We start from the raw sequence: 19,467 nt of genomic DNA, 5'->3' as shown, positions 1-19,467 counted from the left end.
CAAGCCAGGTCGGTAACAGGAAATCCAATAATATCAAACACAGGAACACACGGGGGAAGCTGAAGATCAACCAGCAACTAAAATCCCCGGTGGGCTTTCTTATAAAGGCTAAGGTGAAGTGCTGGTAGAAATGCTGGTTCCTAAAGCCCTTTCTCCTGCTGTTGGCACCCTGACACTGGGTCTATAATGCCCTGTACTTACAGAATGTCCATAATCTTGACACTTGGCAGCATTCCACCCAAAAGTCAAAAGACTTCTAGTGATGGAAAGCTGTGTGGGATAGCCCTGAAAAGGAGATGAGTATTCCATATTTTTACAGCTCAAGGAAACCTTTTTTCATGATATCACTGAAATGGGATTTGAGGCAAAAAGTACTTAATCTGTTTGACTTGCATTTATTAATAAACCTTACCGAGTGTTCTTTAGAGTGGACACATTGGTATTCATTGATGCCAGTCTTTTTCTCAGGAGCACAACAGTGAGGATCAATAGAATAGTGTTTGTCTAAAGGAGCAAAACAAATACGAAAACTAGAAAAATAATTATCATGGGGTGCTGTTAACAATTTTTTGTGACAGAGTTTGAGCTATTTTGCAATGAAGAATGGGCAAAAAATCACTCTCTAGATGTGCAAAACTGGTAGAGACATACCCAAAAAGACTTGTAGCTGTAATTGCTGTTCTACAAAGTATTAACTCAGAGGGGCTTAATAAAAATGTACGCCACACTTTTCAAATATTTATTTGTTAACAATTTTGAAAACTATCATTTTCTTTCCACTTCACAATTATGTGCCACTTTGTGTTGGTCTATCACATAAAATCCCAATAAAAAACATTTACGTTTTTGGTTGTAACATGACAAACTGAGGAAAATTTCAAGGGGTATGAATACTTTTTCAAGGCACTGTAAGCCTTATTTAATCTAATATAACTAGCTGCTGATTAACAATACGAATAAATGCATGGAACTTTGGATGAATTGATTTTTACTTTTATTTGTTTTAGATTGGGAAAAAGTAAAAACAGGCTTAAAAAGTCTATGAAAAAAGAAAATAGTAAAAATTGTATTTATCTATATATGTACTGTGTAAATATATATATACATATATATATATATATATATATATATATATATATATATATATATATATACATATATACACTATATTACCAAAAGTATTGGGACGCCTGCATTTACACGCACATGAACTTTAATGGCATCCCAGTCTTAGCCCGTAGGGTTTAATATTGAGTTGGCCCACACTTTGCATCTAGAATAGCTAGAAAAAAGTACATTTTCATATGCAGTTTAAACAGATTTAGTTACAGAGATCTCTTCTGTGTGCAGGGGGAATCGCTTTCTAGCTGTTTTTATTTGACAAGACAATTTTTAAAAAGGTTTTAGTGAGTACCAGTCTATGTCTTTTTATTATAAAGGGTTTATTGAAAGAATCACACAATGCTTGTTCACCTTCTGTCTAGTCCATAGTTTTTCCACAGGTTCCTAGTATGAAGTAAGCAGCAAAGCCATGGACACAGTGTATTAGAAAAACAATGGAAATTTTGAACTGAAAGAACACTTTTCAAGAATTCCTTTGCACGATCATATCATTTTATTCCATTTAGGTGCTGACTGTTTGTATCTAGTTTCAATTTAGGACAATATAAAACACAGAACAGCATGCATTGTCCCATGCTGCACTACCCTGAAGTGCACATATGTTTTGGAGGTGTGTTGGGGTTCCAACACACCAACATAACACAATAGTGTGAATGGACTCTAAGAGTGGGACTTTTGACTAAATTGTACTACTGTATGGGGCTTCATTTCAGAGATTTTCCATCATACATTGTCACTGTAGCAACGTTTTTTTCAAGACAGGAATATAAATGCTTTTATTTGTACAGTTGGGGAATGCTAAAACCTTTGTCCATCCTTTTGCTGTGTGAATTTATTCATACAGATAGAGAGGGGTTGATTTACTAAAACTGGATAGTTCAAAATCTGGTGAAGCCGTGCATGCTAGCCAATCAGCTTCTAACTTCTGTTTGTTCAATTAAGCTTTGGGGGAAAAAAAAAAACTGCCAGCTGATTGGTCTCTATGCAGAGCTACAGCATATTTTGCATTCTCCAGCTTTAGTATATCAACCCACAAATATGTGCACAGTCTTTGGACTGTCCCAGGTAATTAATGGTGACTCTTCACATTGCTAGAGAGTCAGTGCTTGCCAATGGTCCCACCATTTTCCATAGGTCTCTGGCACTACTCTGAAGTGGGCTAAGATCACGTGATTTTTGGGAAGCTGAGGTTATGGCATATTACATGAATAAGACAGCACATGTGATGATCCAAGAGTACTTACACTGATGAAGACACAGGCTGGACCAAGGAAACTCCAAACAAGGTTTGTATGAAGCCAGCAACTAGAGAAGATGATAGAAGCATAAAGAACTTCAAAAGTGTAAGAAAGCAATCTGCACAGTCGCGAAGCACAAAACCAAAAGACAAATAATAATCACTAGTTGTCTGCTGAAACACCCCCAAAATCAAACAAAAATCCATAATTGACCCCATGTCGAGGGTATGTGGCCTGGTATAGTTCAGAAGTGGGGGGGCACTCATTTGTCCTTTTTTTTGTACATTTTGGCATGGGGTTCCCTTTAAAATCCATACCAGACCCAAGGGGCCTAGTATAGTTTAGAGGGGGACCCCAGCTGTTTTTTTTTTTCTGACCTTTCTATTGCAGGCATCCTTTTGTTTACATTTCAGTTGTCAGCAGGGAAGCCCGCTGACAGCTGATGAGTCATCAGTTGTTAAGGATGAGGCTCCTTAACAACTAGCTATTCTTTACACAGAATTAAAAGCGGTCAATCATTTTTCATTCGATTCAAATTCAAATCGTTCCAAAATTGCACATGGTAGTAGTAATCATAATGCTGAACTATGCTGGAGTGTCATCTCATGATATTTGGGTTACTCAGCATTCTCCAGAATATCGTCGGAAGGGAGGGGATATCACTTCCTGCAGTACTGAAGGCGGTAAAAAGGTAAGTATACTAAATATCTTTTCCCCATAGTTAAATTTTTCTAATTTTAGTGCAAATTGTGAATTTGTTAGAAAACTTTTTAAATATTTCAACAAAATTCATTACCATTTCATTTGGATACTCGGATACATCCGAATCTCTGACTAACTAAAAATTTGTCAGAATTTACATTCCTGAAACTAATTTCACATGTCTATCTTTGACCACCCTAGATGTTAACCCCTTTCCAGCTAGTGTCATTAGTACAGTGACTGCATATTTTTAGCACTGATCACTGTATTAGTGTCACAGGTTCCCACAAAGTGTCAGTTAGCGTCAGACTGTCTGCCATACTATCGCAGTCCCACCATAACACAGAAATGTTTTTTTTTTCCCTATGCAGAGGGGCTATGCCAGAACTGCATGGTTTACCTGCTCATTTTGAAAAGGGGAGCACACATAGGTTATACTCACCAGATCCTTCGATCCTCCGGAAAACAAAGCTCCCCCACATCCAGCGGTGGACTGTTCCTGCAGTCCTCATGTCCAAAGCCAGCCTATGAGTGTGATGACATCAGGAACAGTCCACTGCACAAGACTGCTAGACTGTGTGTGGGGGCAGGAGTGATGGGGACCAGTCTTGTGCTTGGAGAATCAGCGAATTAGGTAAGTATATCTCTGCTCTCCTCACCCTAGAAAAAACGAGCAGTTAGCCCATGCAGTGCAGGCAAAAAAAAATCCTAAAATTCTTCTTTAAGCATTTAGCATTTAAACACGCACATCAATCAAATTTTAATATTTAATGTTTATGTACTAGTATTTTTACAATTTTTTCAAGAACTAATCTTTATTTTTTTTTTATTTAATACATGTACATAAATTCCTTTCCAACAATGATTAAGCAAAACTATTTCCTTACTGTGGAGCTTCTATGTTAACAAAGTATTACTGTACAGGACCTGAGACATGGTTCTTAATGCTCCTGCACAAACTTCTACAGCTTTTTTATAGTGTTCAGTTTCCCTGCTGCATTTAAATGCACGTGTACACCTGTCTACTGTCTGCTTAATGAGCTTCTGAAACTAAAGTTTTATCACCAAGAATACTGTATGCAAGTTATTTTTTTATGTAGTATGTATTTGGAACCAACATTTATTGTGTTTATAATATTTTAGGGTAGTAGTAATCATAATGCTAAACTGTGTTGGAGTGTCATCTCATGATATTTGGGTTACTCAGCATTCTCCAGAATATCGTCGGAAGGGTGGTGACATCACTTCCTGCAGTACTGAAGGCAGGAAAAAGGTAAGTGTACTAAATATCTTTTACCCATAGTTTAATTTTTCTAATTTTAGTACAGCATTCCACCATTTTAAAATATGCCCCAAAATTGATGCCAATTAATTAATTAATAATGAATGAAATATTCATCTTTGCCATGGTAATACAGAATAAAAGAGTGAAACTTACTATTTGAGGGAACGATACGTTTTGAAACCAACAGCTACTGTGACCCCCACTATCACAGTTGGCACTCCAAAGGCCAGAAGACACATGATTGAAAATCTTGAGCGCTGAGAAGTCATATAATTGACAGCCCGCAGGTTTCGGACTGTCATGAAGAGGAGGACGCTCTCAATAGACATCCAAGACAATGCACAGAGGAACAAGAAATGGAGTCCACCAGCAATGATGCTGCAAACAAGCTAAATAAGTAAGAAAACAAAAACTGTAATTGCTTTTTTTTTTTAAAGAAAAACCACTCAACAGCAAGTGTTTTTTTTTTTAGGTTTTAAGGAACAGCATTAAAAACATGCAATTACTTTAAACTCTTAGAGAATGCCTTAAACCTGTAGGTGAACCGTGCCCACTTGGCAAGGTAACCTTCCAATGTTAAGGGCATGTGGCCTGGTATGGTTTGGAAGGAGGAATTATATGTTTGCCATCCCTCCCTTTCATGAATAAGAGTCTGCTATGTATTTTTAGGGGGTGCTTACATCATTTTTTATGATTTTTTTTGTGTGAGGTCCCCATTAAACATTAATACCAGACCCTTAGCTAGAATAAGGGTCTGATATTGATTTTGGGGAAAGCCCATGTAATTGTCTTTTTTTTTTTTTTGCATATATCCCTCCTAAAAATCGACACCAGATTACTATCTAGGATAAGGACCTAGCATGAATTTTAAGGGGGAGCCCACATCATGTTTTGTATATTCTATACCAGACCCTTTCCCAAGCATACAGCCTAGCTGGTCAGGAAATTGAGGCCCCTTCTCTTACTGAATCATACCAAGCCACATGCCCTCAACATTGTGAAGGTACCTGCCAGGGGCTTACCCCCATCCCAGCAAGAAACCTTGTCCCCATGTTGGAGACAAGGGCCTCACATCCACATCCCCATGTCAGTGGATGTGGGGGTATGTGGGGAAAGGACTTTAGAATAGGGGTTCCTCAGATTACCAACCCTCCCCTATGTGAATGAGTACACAATACCCCTTGTTATTCATTCACAAAAGAAAATTACCAAATTAAATAAACACAAACTCAGTAGAAAACATATTTAAAAAAAATAGGGAGTAATATTTTTAATGCATGTCCCATCAATATAAATAAAACATCAGTCACATTATCCAGTGATGTAATTATTCATCCATCATGATTAAATACATCGAACGTCGCCCTGATGACCCGCTAACACCGTAGCTGAATGTCAACAATTCAGCCGGGGATGCTGGCTGATGGTATTGATCAAATGTATTCATGACCATAATTGGTTGCTGATATTACCTGTTACATTTTTAAAACAAGGTGGCAGATGAGCATCCAGAAGCTGTAATTTAGCGGCAATAGTAGTGCTACCACTAAATGAATTGCTTCCGTGTGCAGCAGGCTTGGGTAGGAGAAGTGGCCAAATCTGGTCATTTAGTTCTCCCATTTGGAGAACTGTGAACAGCTTGGGTTCTGGTCAAACTCATAGTGGACCCAAACCCAACGCTCATGCCTAGATGGAAGTAGTTTAGGTAGGTAGACCCTTAAGGCTGGGTTTCCCTGCATCCAATTCGCATGACAGGAGAGTGTAACTAGCTCTCAATGGAGCTGGTTCACACACCTCTGGGGTAGCCACGGTCCAGATTGCAGAAGGGTCCTGTGCATCTTCTAGTCCATTTCAGGTGCAAATTCAGCCAAAAATGTGGACCTGATTTGCATCTGAAATGGTGAAAAGACATGCACTGGACCCCCTGCTGTGAGCCGCAGCTAGTGTGAACCCACCAAAGAGATATGCACATTTCTAGTTGAAAGTCAAAACTTTTGAACATTTCAAGTTCATGTAAATGGAGCATGTTCCAGGCACATTTAAGCATCTCCAATTAAAAGTTCTGTTATTACAGCACTAAGCCAACCCCTTAAAGTGTTTGATGTATTGGATAGAGTTGGGAAGAGTTAAATCTTCTATGAGATTATTTTTTTGTCTGTCTGTGGCATGCTGGGAACATTTTGCTTAATTTCCTATCTTGTAGATGAAATAGGAAGTTAACACAAATCTTCCCAGTGATAAGAATTCCCACATTAGACAATTGTTACTAGAACCTTCCCGTCTCTAAAGGAAGATTTCCCTGCATTTCATGACAGCTCTAAAATGTTGGATATCCTCCTATTCATCTAGATACACAGAGGGAGGATTCTACCATGCAGGGATAAAATCTGCAATAAAAACTTAGCAGAGGATCTAATCCTTCTATCCTATGTCCAAAAATAAATAAATAAATAAATAAATAAATAAATAAATAAATCAGAGCTAGCTGGAAGTGGACAATGTTAATTTTGTTGAAAAAAAATATTTTTGTCATAACTTTTGTCAGGGGCATGTTTTTAGGAAAAAAAAAAACTAGACAAAAATCAATTTAAATTTTCGTCAATTGACGAAAATCAATGGCAATTTTTTATCGACGAACAAACTAAAATGTGAGGGAGGGATGTTATTTTTTAAAGTAAGGGAAGGGGAGGTGCCAGGCCACTAATGCTAGTGCAGCAAGATTTTATTCATATAAAATGTATATAAACAATGGTAATGCACCCATAAGCTTCAGTGTGAAACAGTTGTATAATAAGCTTAGATGACTAAAATACGACAAAAACTAAATTGGCATTTTAGTCAAAAGATTATGACTAAAACTAAATCAAAATTAATACTGAAAGTGAAAAGTCCAACCAAAATAATTTTTTCTGCTTTGAGTAGACATAGGTAGGTTAAAATGGAATTCTAGGCTAAAGCTAACTAGTCCTAAAACTGCTTCCACCCTCCTCCTAACTCCTTTACTAACTAACCTGTAGAAGAAAGAAGCATGTACTTACGTATTTTCTGGCAACTCCTGCCCAGTCACATAATCTCCCTGTGTCATCCAGCAGCAGCTTCAGGGGGGAGGAGGGTGTTGCATTTAAAAATAGAATTGTTCCCATAACTGGCTGTTGCATGTGTAGCACCCTCCTAGGTAGGTGCTAGGAAAAGTCATATGTGGCCCTGTCTGCTTATCAGGGGGGCCTGAATTGTTAGCTAGCTGTCACATGTTTCAAGGGGGGTCTATTGAGTCTCCCCACTGTGTCCAATGAGGGATCTTGTTGGTCAGTGGAGGAAACCTAGCCAATGGCACACCAGGGTTTATGACTGTCTCAGTGGGTGGGGTCTACCACAATGCACCCTGGGATTGGAGATAAATCTGTGGGGAGAATGTGACAGAGTGTCTTTTGGCAGGAGCATCAGTCCCAGGAGGAGGTGACAGCTGTCTCTCCTCCTGTCAGAGAGTGAAGGTGGTCCAGGCAGATGGCCTAACGGGACCAGAGGTTGTGCTGTGCTGCAGAGAGGGATCCAGAGTGTTGCTGACCGAGTGGAGCTGCTGGGCAGAAGTCTTTAGGAAAAACAGTATTGTGAGTACTCAAGATCTGCCCAGGGGTCTGCCTAGGAAAGGGGACCACTCCAGAAGGTCAAGGGGATCCAGGAGCCTGCTAACCAGTAGTTTTGGCAGTGAAAGGGGGTGCCAAGTCTTAAAGCCCTGAAGATAGGGAAGTGAAAGGGGGCACCAGTGTGGGCCCTGAAGCGTTCAGCAGTGCAGTCAAAGTGTACAGTCAGCTACCTCAGGAAGGAAGACCTCAGGGGGCTAAAAAGGACTTTGATAGTCAAAGGCAAAGTCACAGTGTAAAGTCAACGTTAACAGGCATTCAGCCAGTGTTATCCAGTATCAAGTCAGCGTTAACAGGCATTCAGCCAGCATTAACCAGTATCAAGTCAGCGTTAACAGGCATTTCGGCCAGCGTTAACCAGTGTCAAGTCAGCGTTAACAAGCATCCGCCAAGCGTTAACAAGCGTCAAGCAGCATTTTCTAGAGTCCCTGCCTAATTGTGCATAGTTCAGTTGTTGGAGTATCCCACTCATCCCTTCTCCCATCCAAGTTCCTAAATAAACCTTAAAAAAAACAAAGATACTGGACTGGTCCTTGTCTTAGTGCTCACACTTGGAGAAACATGTTCAAAGGTACTTTGTTGCACCCGGTGACCCAGGGGGACCCACAGCCAGCACCTATACTGGGAATTCTGCTACACATGTTTATTGTAGATAAAGAGATGAAAAGTCTGAGGAAAACCCTGGACTAGACAGACCTTAGACCTTACCTCATTCCGGGTTTGATCAAGACCCACCAAAACAAGAAACTGTGCCAGGAATAGACATCCACAAATAGCTGTCAGGACAGAGGTGTGAACGCTCCTTACAGACCGACAAAGGATGAAGGTGAGGAGAGAAAGTAGCAGGCAGACAAGGGACACAGTTAATCCAACATAGGTAATAACTGTGAGAATGAAATCATCCTGTAAAAGAACAGACAAGAAAAAGTATTAAAAAAAAAACAGAATAGGAAGTCAGAAGGTACCTATACAGAGCAGTAAAAGTATGTGTAAAGTCAAAACCTTATCTTTTTTTTTTTAGATTTTTAATAAAGTGAAACCTGCCAGTTTGGGGAATTTCCTTTTATTTGCTGTCAAGGAGAAACTGGAAATTAGTGTTATGGAAACAAGAGTGCACAGACAGGTATAGAACATAAACTCCAATCCAAACAAATTTCAGCACCAACTTGGTTCTTCCAGAAAGTAGCATTTATTGGATCCCAAAATAGATGACAGAATCCAACAGAGTACTTGCAAAATATACAATAATCAGAAGCATTTGGAGTCCCATTCAAAATATTCCTTCAAGGGCTTCAAAAGTTTTTTTCTTTCATACCAAGATAAAATCTATCAGTTGTGCCTAAACTGCACAGTAGTATTGATGCCACATTCCAAAACAGAACAAAAAGAATCAAAACTATGGAAGGGACTTTTCGGGCACCAATGAAAATCACACATGTAATTTATTGCAAACAGTTTATTATATCATACGTTACAAACAAGTATATGGATAAAAAGACATACAGAATGCAGGTACATAATTTATACAAAAAACAAACACTGATAAATCTCGATCTATAACAGGAGCATGAAAGCCCAAGAAGGACCCCTATGAGTTTCTACTCTGAGCCTTCTTCAGGGAGTTCTTTTGAACAATAAGATGGATTCTGTGAAGTAAATAACAATCGACATGTAAAATAGAAAAAGACACAAAAGAAGATGTATGTTTTATATATATATATATATATATATATATATATATCTATATCAAACGCATGTAATCTTCACAACTTTAACTGTCAGCTGGAAACCAAATATATAAAGACACCACCGGGATGTTTTCAAATAAGCCCAAGCCAGGGAATAGTTCAAGAAACAAAGCCTAATGTCAGAGAAGCCATTGTAAATATAAAGCCAGTTATTGCAGTCTTGAAGAAGTTGTGTGGTTCCTGGGCTTGCGGGTTGCGCGCGTGTGCATCCTCAGCTCAGCAATCACACATGTGTGCTTGCACTCCCTGGGTGTGCGTGGCGGCGATTGCCTCACGCTGGCTTTGACGCACCGGTTTGCTGGAAGTGATGTCACCTGTTGAGTGCAAGGTGGGGGACACCACGTTAGTCTAATGGCCCATTAGAATTGAGGACATTTTACTTTCCAATCACAACCTGCCAGGTACTTTTTCAGCCTTCCCTTTTTTCCAGCTTTACTCCTGCTGCTTGGCTGCTTGGCTGTGGTGGTCAACAGGGGTCACAGGATCGTACAGGATTGCCGTTGGGGCATTTTGGTGCATTGGTGGGAAGTTAACTTTCTCCATGCTAGCACCGATGCGCAGGTAGGTAGAGGAAGGGATTTAATGTTTAGAGGTTTCCAGGAGTCTGCCAGTAAAATATAGTAAAGTTTTTCAGAGCATGTAAGTACAGATTCAATATCTGTCCATAGTATATCTTTGGGGTTTTGGAACCTGTGACGTAGGGGTGCGAGCTTTGAGGTGTGGAAGTAATCGTCTATGTCCGGTCGGAATCCACCTACTCGTCTGTGTTTAATAAGGTGGTGGTATGAGCACCTGGCTCATATACTTTTCCAAAGTAAGGTTTTCAGTATTGATTTTAATGATGTAAGATAGTGTAAGGGTTCTGAGATCGGGAGTGTACGAAAAATATACAACATTTTTGGGAGGACTTTCATTTTAAATGCAGCAAGCCTTCCAGCCCCAGAAATCTCAGTTTTGGGGAGCTGATGGGTTTCTTCCCGTATTGTTTGAATTAAAGGTTTAAGATTGGCCTCTCCCAGTTTAGAGGTAAAGGAGGTTAAAGTTATTCCCAGATATGGGATACTATGGTCAGCCCAAGAAGATGGTATTTGAGATGAGAGGTGTTTCCGAGCTTCAGTGTGAACTAAGTTTAAAGTTAAAGATTTAGAAAAATGTACTTTATAGTATGAGATATTACTAAAGGTTTGAAGGACCTGGTGGGCAAATGGGAAACGAGAGAGTTGGTTAGTATTAGGACTACATCATCGGTGAAAAGATTTATTTTATGAGAGCTATGTTTGAATTTGAACCCGGATATAAGAGGATGGGAATGAATGGATTGCGCCAAGGGCTCAACCATGAGACTGAACATTGAAGGGGACAGGGGGCAATCTTGGCGGGTGCCGTTGGTTATTGGGAAGGGTTTAGAAAGTAAGCCAGACGTAAAGACATGAGCAGATGGTGTAGAATAGAGGGCTAAAATTGCAGACAAAATTGGGCCTTTAAAGCCGAATTTCGTTAGCACTTTGGACATGTATCCCCAATGGACCCGATCGAACGCCTTCTCTGCATCAATAGAAAGAAGCAGAGCAGGCGTCCGGCTCAGCTCCGTGTGATGGATAAGGTTTATCAAACGCCTAGTAGCGTCAGGTGTCAGTCTTCCCTTAATGAACCCTAGCTGATCTGGTTTGATTAGGGTGGGTAGTATGTTTAAAAGTATAGTAGCTAAGATTTATGCAAAAACTTTTACATCTGAATTTAGGATGGAGATCGGTCTGAAAATTTCAGGCTTATTTGGAGTTTTCCCTGGTTTTGGGAGGATCACTACATGCACCTTTTGCACAGCTCACGCACTTTGAGTTAGAGTTGTGAAGATTACATGTGTTTTTATATATATATACACTGTATATATATATATATATATACACACACTGAACAAAATTATAAATGCAACACTTCTAAGATCTAAGACTTTTTCTATATACACAAAAGGCCTATTTCTCTCAAATATTGTTCACAAATCTGGCTAAATCTGTGTTAGTGAGCACTTCTCCTTTGCCAAGATAATCCATTCACCTCACAGGTGTGGCATATCAAGATGCTGATTAGACAGCATGATTATTGCACAGTGTGCTTTACTATATTGGGGGGGGGGGGGGGTCACAAAGCCAGTCTGTATGTGGTGTAACCACCATTTGCCTCATGCAGTGCAATACATCTCCTTTGCATAGAGTTGATCAGGTTGTTAATTGGTGCCTGTGGTATGTTGGTCCACTCCTCTTCAATGGTTGTGCAAAGTTGCTGGATATTGGCAGGACCTGGAACACGCTGTCATATACGCCGATCCAGATCATCTCAAACATGCTCAATGGGTGACATGTCCAGTGAGTATGCTGGCCATGCAAGAACTGGGATGTTTTCAGCTTCCAGGAATTGTGTACAGATCCTTGCAACATGATAACGACCCCAAACACACCTCCAAGATGACCACTGCCTTGCTAAAGAAGATGAGAGTAACGATGATGGACTGGCCAAGCATGTCTACAGACCTAAACCTTACTGAGCATCTGTGGGGCATCCTCAAATGGAAGGTGGAGGAGCGCGAGGTCTCTAACATCCATCAGCTCCGTGATGTCATCATGGAGGAGTGGAAGAGGACTCCAGTGGCAACCTGTGAAGCTCTGGTGAACTCCATGCCCAAAAGGGTTAAGGCAATGCTGGAAAAAAAATGGTGGCCACACAAAATATTGACTCTGTGGGCCCAATTTGAACATATTCACTTAGGAGTGTACTCACTTTTGTTGCCAGCGGTTTAGACATTAATGGCTGTGTGTTGAGTTATTTTGAGGGGACAGCAAATTTACACTGTTATACAAGCTGTACACTGACTATTTTACATTGAAGCAAAGTGTCATTTCTTCAGTGTTGTCACATGAAAAATAGAAGAAATAAAATATTTACAAAAATGTGAGATACTGTATATATATGTATATATATACAGTATATATATATATATATATATATATATATATATATATATATATTTTTTTTTGTGTCTTTTTCTGAGACCAAAATTTTATTTTACTTTTTGGGCTAAAAGCAAAACGCTTTGTGTGGGGGTAAACTAACACTGCACATCATCCTGAACATACCATCCCCCACCATGAAACATGGTGGTGGCAGGATCATGTTGTGGGAATGCTTTTCTTCAGCAGGGACAGGGAAGCTGGTCAGAGTTAATGGGAAGATGGATGGAGCCAAATACAGGGCAATCTTAAAAGAAAACCTGTTAACGGTCTGGAAAAAATTTGAGACTGAGGTGGAGATTCACCTTCCAGCAGGACAACCACCCTAAACATACAGCCAGAGCTACAATGAAATGGTTTAGATCAAAGCATATTTATGTGTTAGAATGGCCCAGTCAAAGTTCAGACCTAAATCCAATTGAGATTCTGTGGCAAGATTTGAAAATTACTTTTCACAGACGCTTTCCATCCAATCTGACAGAGCTTGAACTATTTCCCGAAGTAGAATGGGCAAAAATTTCACTCTCTAGATGTGCAAAGCTGGTAGTACCATACACAAAAAGACTTGCAGCTGTAATTGCAGCAAAAGGTGGTTCTACAAAGTATTAACTCAGGGGGGCTGAATACAAATGCACGCCACACTTTTCAGATATTTATTTGTAAAAAAAAGTTTGAAACCATTTATCATTTTCCTTTTACTTCACAATTATGTGCCACTTTGTGTTGGACTATCACATAAAATTCCAATAATACACATTTACATTTTTGGTTATAACATGACAAAAATGTGGAAAATGTCAAGGGGTATGATTACTTTTTCAAGGCATTGTAGACGTTTCTATTATTGTTTCTAGGACATCATCCTTTTCGTCAGGAGCTAATATGTGATCTAGCACTTCTGGGTAGGGGGCGCACTCGCGTGCACCCACCGCGCTAGCTGTGCTGTGATTTGTCACAGTACAAGCTGATTAGCGGGCGCTGCCCAATGGATGACCGCCAGAATGTGTCACATTCATTACTTCTTCCCTTCATACATTGATCTTTCTGACATTATAACAGATGGTCACATTGTCTCAAAACCGTTATAGCCATTAATTTGTTAGAACTGGTTAAAAGTGGTTTGAACCCCTTTTACATACAGTATATACCATAGAACAAAAAAGACTCTCAGAGCTTATTCTAGAACAGACTGGTGAATGTGCCTAGAAATTGAAGAGATTGTCATCTTCAGGACTTTCTGATGTTTGCAGAAGTTAGGGGCTCCCTGGATTAAAATGAAGCTGCATTTTTCTGTTTCATCACCTGCACTCCATCTTTAATAAAAGCTAAGTACATCTCTTTTATTACTATACCACTTGTGTGTTGTTTGTTTTAATCATTGTACTACATCCTACACAGGTTGAACTGGATGGACTATTGTCTTTATTCAACCTCACCTACTATGTAACTATGTAACATCCAGAATTCTGAAAGGTAAATATAAGAAGGGTCCGAGCCCTCAGATTATGATTTATGTATATATACTTTGTGTACTTCTCTGTGTTTCTCTTTCTTTTTTTCTAATTTCCTTCTTTCGTTTCTCTTAAAACCTAGGATCCAGAATGATTGCCTCTTTTCCCACAGATGCGTAGTGGATGGTGCTTGAACATCCCTATTCTTGGATGGGGTGAGTGATGTAATTAGTTATGGAGAGGATATGAGCCATGAGTACACCCACAGACCGTTCGACCCCTTGTAGGGTCATCTCTCACAACACACAAGGCCTCAACATCCCAGTTTCACCATTACCATTCCTGGTTGGCAGATGGCCTTTTGTTACAAGAAACCTACTTCCCCCATTCTTATAGACCATCTTTTTTAAACAAACATTATCCTGTATTTTATTTGGCGAATGCTTCAAATAAAGCTAAAGGGGTAGCTGTGACATACTCCGGACACCCGACTGGGTATCTCCACCAAGAAGCTGCTTCCTAAGCTCTGGAAAACGAGATCCGTGAATCTGGCTATAGTTACCCCAAGAACTCGACAGTACAAGTTTTGGAGTCAACCAGAATCAAACTGTTTATTCACACCCAGACACAAAGAGATATACACTTTGGGACAACCCCCCCCCCCTCCGCCTTAGCAGCCAAACCACATACACATATATATCCCATAATAGGTTGATCTTAAGGCAGACAGAAACAATAGAACAATGGAATACAGGTACTTAACAATAACAAACCACACCCCACCTCACTATCTAGCAAGGGTCTATGAGACACTCCTGCAATATTCTAGCAACCTGAAATCAAATTTATATATTTCCTGAGGGATATTGTCCAGAAATATTATTGTCCCAAGTGAAAGAGGCCCTTCACTCTTTCAACACAAACCACACATATAGAACCCAGGATAACTGGGGTAACACGAAATTCTGAGTCCGGCGTGGTTGTACAGCGAGTCTGATTATTTTTTTTTTTTTTTACAAAAAGGTGCTTTATTAAGAAATTAAAACAGGTTACAGGTAAATATAACATTGTAAAGTTTACCAAGCTTTAAGAATGGAATAACAATTCAAAACAGTGTGGCATCCTGGAATACAGCGTCCGCAATATGATCAAGGAAAAATAAAGTGAGGTGAGAGACGTATCCAAGGACAAGGCAAATATTTATGGACATAGTTCTAGATACCATCATATAAATTGTAATCAAATATATCCATATATGGGAAATGAGTGGTCTACTTAAATTCGACCAGATACAAGTATAGAAATTGATGCATGAAACAACGAAAATTCTTCCACTCCCCCTCCGGGAACAGCGCCCGGCAGAGGAGGGAAGAAGATAGATAATAGAAAAGAGATAGAGGGAAAAAGAAGAAACGGAGATATGGACAAACACAGAGCAAGAAAAGACATGAGGGTGGGAAGAAAGGGGAAAGGATGGGAAGGGATAGGGGAGGGAGGGGGAACATTACACTTCTCCAGAAGGACTTCTCCAAATTGGCATCAAGCAGTTATTGCCCGAGTATCGGGAATGTATTTCATAGATTGCTTAAGTGACCAGTGATTGGTATTCAGTGGACACTGTAAAGAGTGACCACAAGGACCACATTTTATGGAGCTGATCATTTTTATCAGTTTTCATTGCCAAGGTTTTTTCCATTTCGTAGATTTGATTTATCTTAATTAATCAATCTCTGATTCGCGGAGGGTTGGTTGAATTCCAGAAAAGCGGGATTAGGCTCTTCCTAGCATTTAGCAGATGTCTAGCGAGTGAGAGTTTATATTTATGATACGAAAAGGAATTTACGTGGAGGAGAAAAGTTGGAGCGTCAAAAACCAGGTCTAGCCCGGTTATATGCTTAATCCAAAAGTCGATCGATTTTCAAAAGGGTTAGATCTTGGTACATGTCCACCAAATGTGGATGAAATTTCCTTGATTCGCTCCGCATCTCCAACACTTGTCTGAAACATTAGGGTACCATTGTTTTAGTTTGGACGGGGTTCTGTACCACTGGGTCCTAATTTTGAAAGCATTTTCTTGTAGTTTCGTGCTGAGGGAGCACTTATACGAAAAGATGCACGATCTCCTCCATTGAGCTGTTGAGAACGTTCTGCCCAGACTCTCTACCCACACTTCTTTGAACGGGTCCAAGAAGTCAGTAGGGGCAACGTTTAGCCATTTGTAGGCCAAGGAAGTAACCTTCCTCATTGGGGTACGGAGTGAGCAGCAGCGCTCAAATTCCGTTTTTGCTGTTCTGGAGGAAACCATGAATCTGGACGTAATTCCAATAAGAAAGACGGTGATCTGATGCGCATTTATCTCTTAAGCTTTGAAAGCTTAGAAGTTTGTCGTTTGAGAAGCAGCTAGACGCCACAAGGGGGGTTGGTGTACCTCTGGTAAAGCTGAAGAGAGATTTATTTTGTACCCCTGGTGGGAAATCTGGGTTGTTATATAAGGGTGTAAGTGGACTCGGGAGGGATGACAGGCCATATTTAAGCATTGAATTTTGAAATATTGTTAGAGTTGTGTGAATCAGTGGGTGCTTTATAATGTCTGGAGGGTAAGAGTGTCGGTTCGCCCATAGTAAATGGTGTGTGTCGTAAGAGGACCACTGCTTTTCAATGTTGACCCACTCCTTAGTTTCACTGTGGCAATGCCAGTCAATTATTCTGGTTAAATGAGTAGCTATATAATATTTGAAAAAATTTGGTATCTCCATTCCTCCATCCTCCCTGTTCCGCTGTAAATAGGAGAGACTAATTCTCGGGTGTTTACCAGCCCATATAAATCTGCGTTGGAGGGAAGAAAGGCTGCGGAAGAATGAGGAAGGAATGCGGATTGGCAGCGCGTGGAACAAGTACAAAAGTCTGGGCAGAACCGCCATCTTGATGATAGCAGCTCTGCCAAACCAAGAGAATCTACCCTTGTCCCACTTCTTGAGGTCATTAGTCAATTTTTGTAGTAAATGGATAAAATTGGTCTCAAACAAATTTCCTGGATTCGAGGTGAGTCTGATGCCCAGATATTTTAGGGAATTATGTTCCCAACGATAAGGACGATTGGTTTTAGTCAATTTTAACATCTGGGGTGACAATGTCAGGTTTATCGCTTCTGATTTTGAGTTGTTAATTTTAAAATTAGAAAGGGATTTGTATATTTTAAATTGTTGGTTTAGGTTGGGTATCGAAATGTGTGGCTGTGAAATGTAAAAGAGTAAATCATCGGCGTATGCCGATACTTTAAATTCTCTATTGTGCAGTCTTATGCCTTGAATGGAGGGATCCAAATGTATTGACCTAATAAGGGGTTCCAGAGAAATTATAAACAGCAAGGGGGAAAGTGGGCATCCTTGCCTTGTGCCATTGCGGAGTTCTAAAGGGTCAGAAAAGACTCCATTGACTCTGACTTTGGCCTGTGGTGAGGAATAAAGGGCCCGGATCCAAGACATCTTGTTGGACCCTAGTCCAATGTGAGCACATGTCTCGAAGAGATAATCCCAGGACACGCGGTCAAATGCCTTTTCAGCATCTGTAGAAAGCAAGAGACCTTCAAAACCAACTCTCCTGGCACCATGTATCAAATTTATCGACTTTGTCACATTGTCCCTTGCTTCCCTCCCAAGCATGAATCCCACCTGGTCGGGTCCTATTATCCTCTCAAGAAATGGTCTAATTCTGTCTGCTAAGATCTTAGCCAATATCTTCGGGTCTATATTCAGCAAGGATATTGGTCTGTAGTTGGAGCATATAGTAGCATCTTTGTCAGGTTTCGGGATCACAGTAATGTGTGCAGTTAGGAACTCTTTAGAGGGTTTATGACCCTTCTTGATGGCATTTAGGGCTTCAAACAAGTAAGGAGATAGAATATCAGTGAATGTTTTATAATACTGCAGGGTAAAGCCATCGGGGCCTGGACTTTTCCCTTATTTTAGGTTTTTAATAGCAAGCTTTACCTCATCAACCGTAATATCAGATTCTAAAGGGGCTATTCCGTCCTGCTCAAGAGTCGGTAGACCGCTTCCTATTAGATAATCTTTAATGGCTTGTGCTCTGGATGTAGTACAACTATTAGGTTTAATTTGGGGTGGCAAGTTATAGAGTTTAGCATAAAATTCCTTAAAAGTATTCGCTATCTCTCTGGAGTCCTGTACCAGGTGGTCTTGATCAGATCTGATCCCTGGGATCATGTTAGCATTTTGGGTGTCTTTCAGTGCCCTGGCCAGAAATTTGCCGGCTTTGTCCCCGTGTTCATAATAAATGGCCCTTTTCAAAAAAAGAATGCGTTTAGTGTTCGAGTCCAGGAGGGCTTGTAGGTCCCTCCTGGCTTGAACCAACTCCTCCTCCACCTGTTTGGCAAGAGAGCGTTTATGTTTATTTTCAAGCTCTCTTATTTTTGCTAGTAGATCCTCTTTTAATTTCCCATTTTCCCATTTTTTTCTGAGCTCCAACACGTATCAATTCCCCCCTGCTCACCACTTTATGGGCCTCCCAAATGGTGAGGGGGGGAAATCTCCTGCGAGGAGTTTTCAGTAAAATAGTTGTTCAGCACTGACTGAATGTGCGTTTGGGTTGGGAGATCCAATAACAGTGCAGGATTAAGTCTCCAAGCCCTATCTGGTTTACGAGTCGGTGAGAATCGAAGGTGGAGGGAGGTTGGTGCGTGGTCCGTGACAGTGATAGAACCAATCTCTGCCCTAGTTACCTCAGCTAAGTCTCTTTGGGAAATGAAGATATGATCAATCCTAGTATATCTATTATGTGGGGCAGAGAAAAAGGTAAAGTCTTTCACGGAGGGGTGCAACGCCCTCCATGTGTCAATGAGGGTAAGTGATTGTAGTGACAGCTTGATTTTCTTGAGGACCGCATATGTTATACAGGACTGTCCCGTAGATGTGTCACATAACGGATTCAAGGGGATGTTAAAGTCTCCACCCAGGACGATGCACCCCCTCGCAAAACCCTTCAGTTCGGAGATCATCTGTTTGCAGAATGTTAGGTGGGCTCGATTCGGGAAATATACGTTTATGTAATTGGTTTGTTTTCCCAGGGTACCTGCCACAAAATGTACCTCCCATCCGGGTCAACCAGCTGCTTCTCAAAAACAAAGGGTGTATCCTTATGTATTAGGATAGCCACTCCCTTCGTTTTAGCTAAGTTATTTGAAGAGTAATTTGCTAAGGGAAAAAATGTATTCGTCAGTGTTGGATGAAAGGGACCCTTGAAATGTGTCTCCTGTAAA

General features: G+C 40.3%; 1 protein-coding gene across 1 annotated transcript in view; it reads right to left on the bottom strand.

Moving 5' to 3' along the window:
- Positions 1-19,467, bottom strand: part of LOC309552133 (adhesion G protein-coupled receptor E1-like) — a 151,249-nt gene that overhangs the window by 18,112 nt on the left and 113,670 nt on the right. Inside the window, exons 9-12 of the mRNA XM_082252941.1 lie at positions 8,697-8,891; positions 4,501-4,736; positions 2,367-2,427; positions 413-504 (exon numbers count right to left, since the gene is read on the bottom strand). Of these exons, the coding sequence (XP_082109067.1) occupies positions 413-504; positions 2,367-2,427; positions 4,501-4,736; positions 8,697-8,891 (584 nt within the window). The remainder of the gene's footprint in view (positions 1-412; positions 505-2,366; positions 2,428-4,500; positions 4,737-8,696; positions 8,892-19,467) is intronic.

The sequence above is a fragment of the Pelophylax lessonae genome (genome assembly GCF_965119305.1).
Source record: "Pelophylax lessonae genome assembly, chromosome: 4".
NCBI lineage: Eukaryota > Metazoa > Chordata > Amphibia > Anura > Ranidae > Pelophylax > Pelophylax lessonae.
This window is presented reverse-complemented; position numbering and strand designations above follow the sequence as displayed.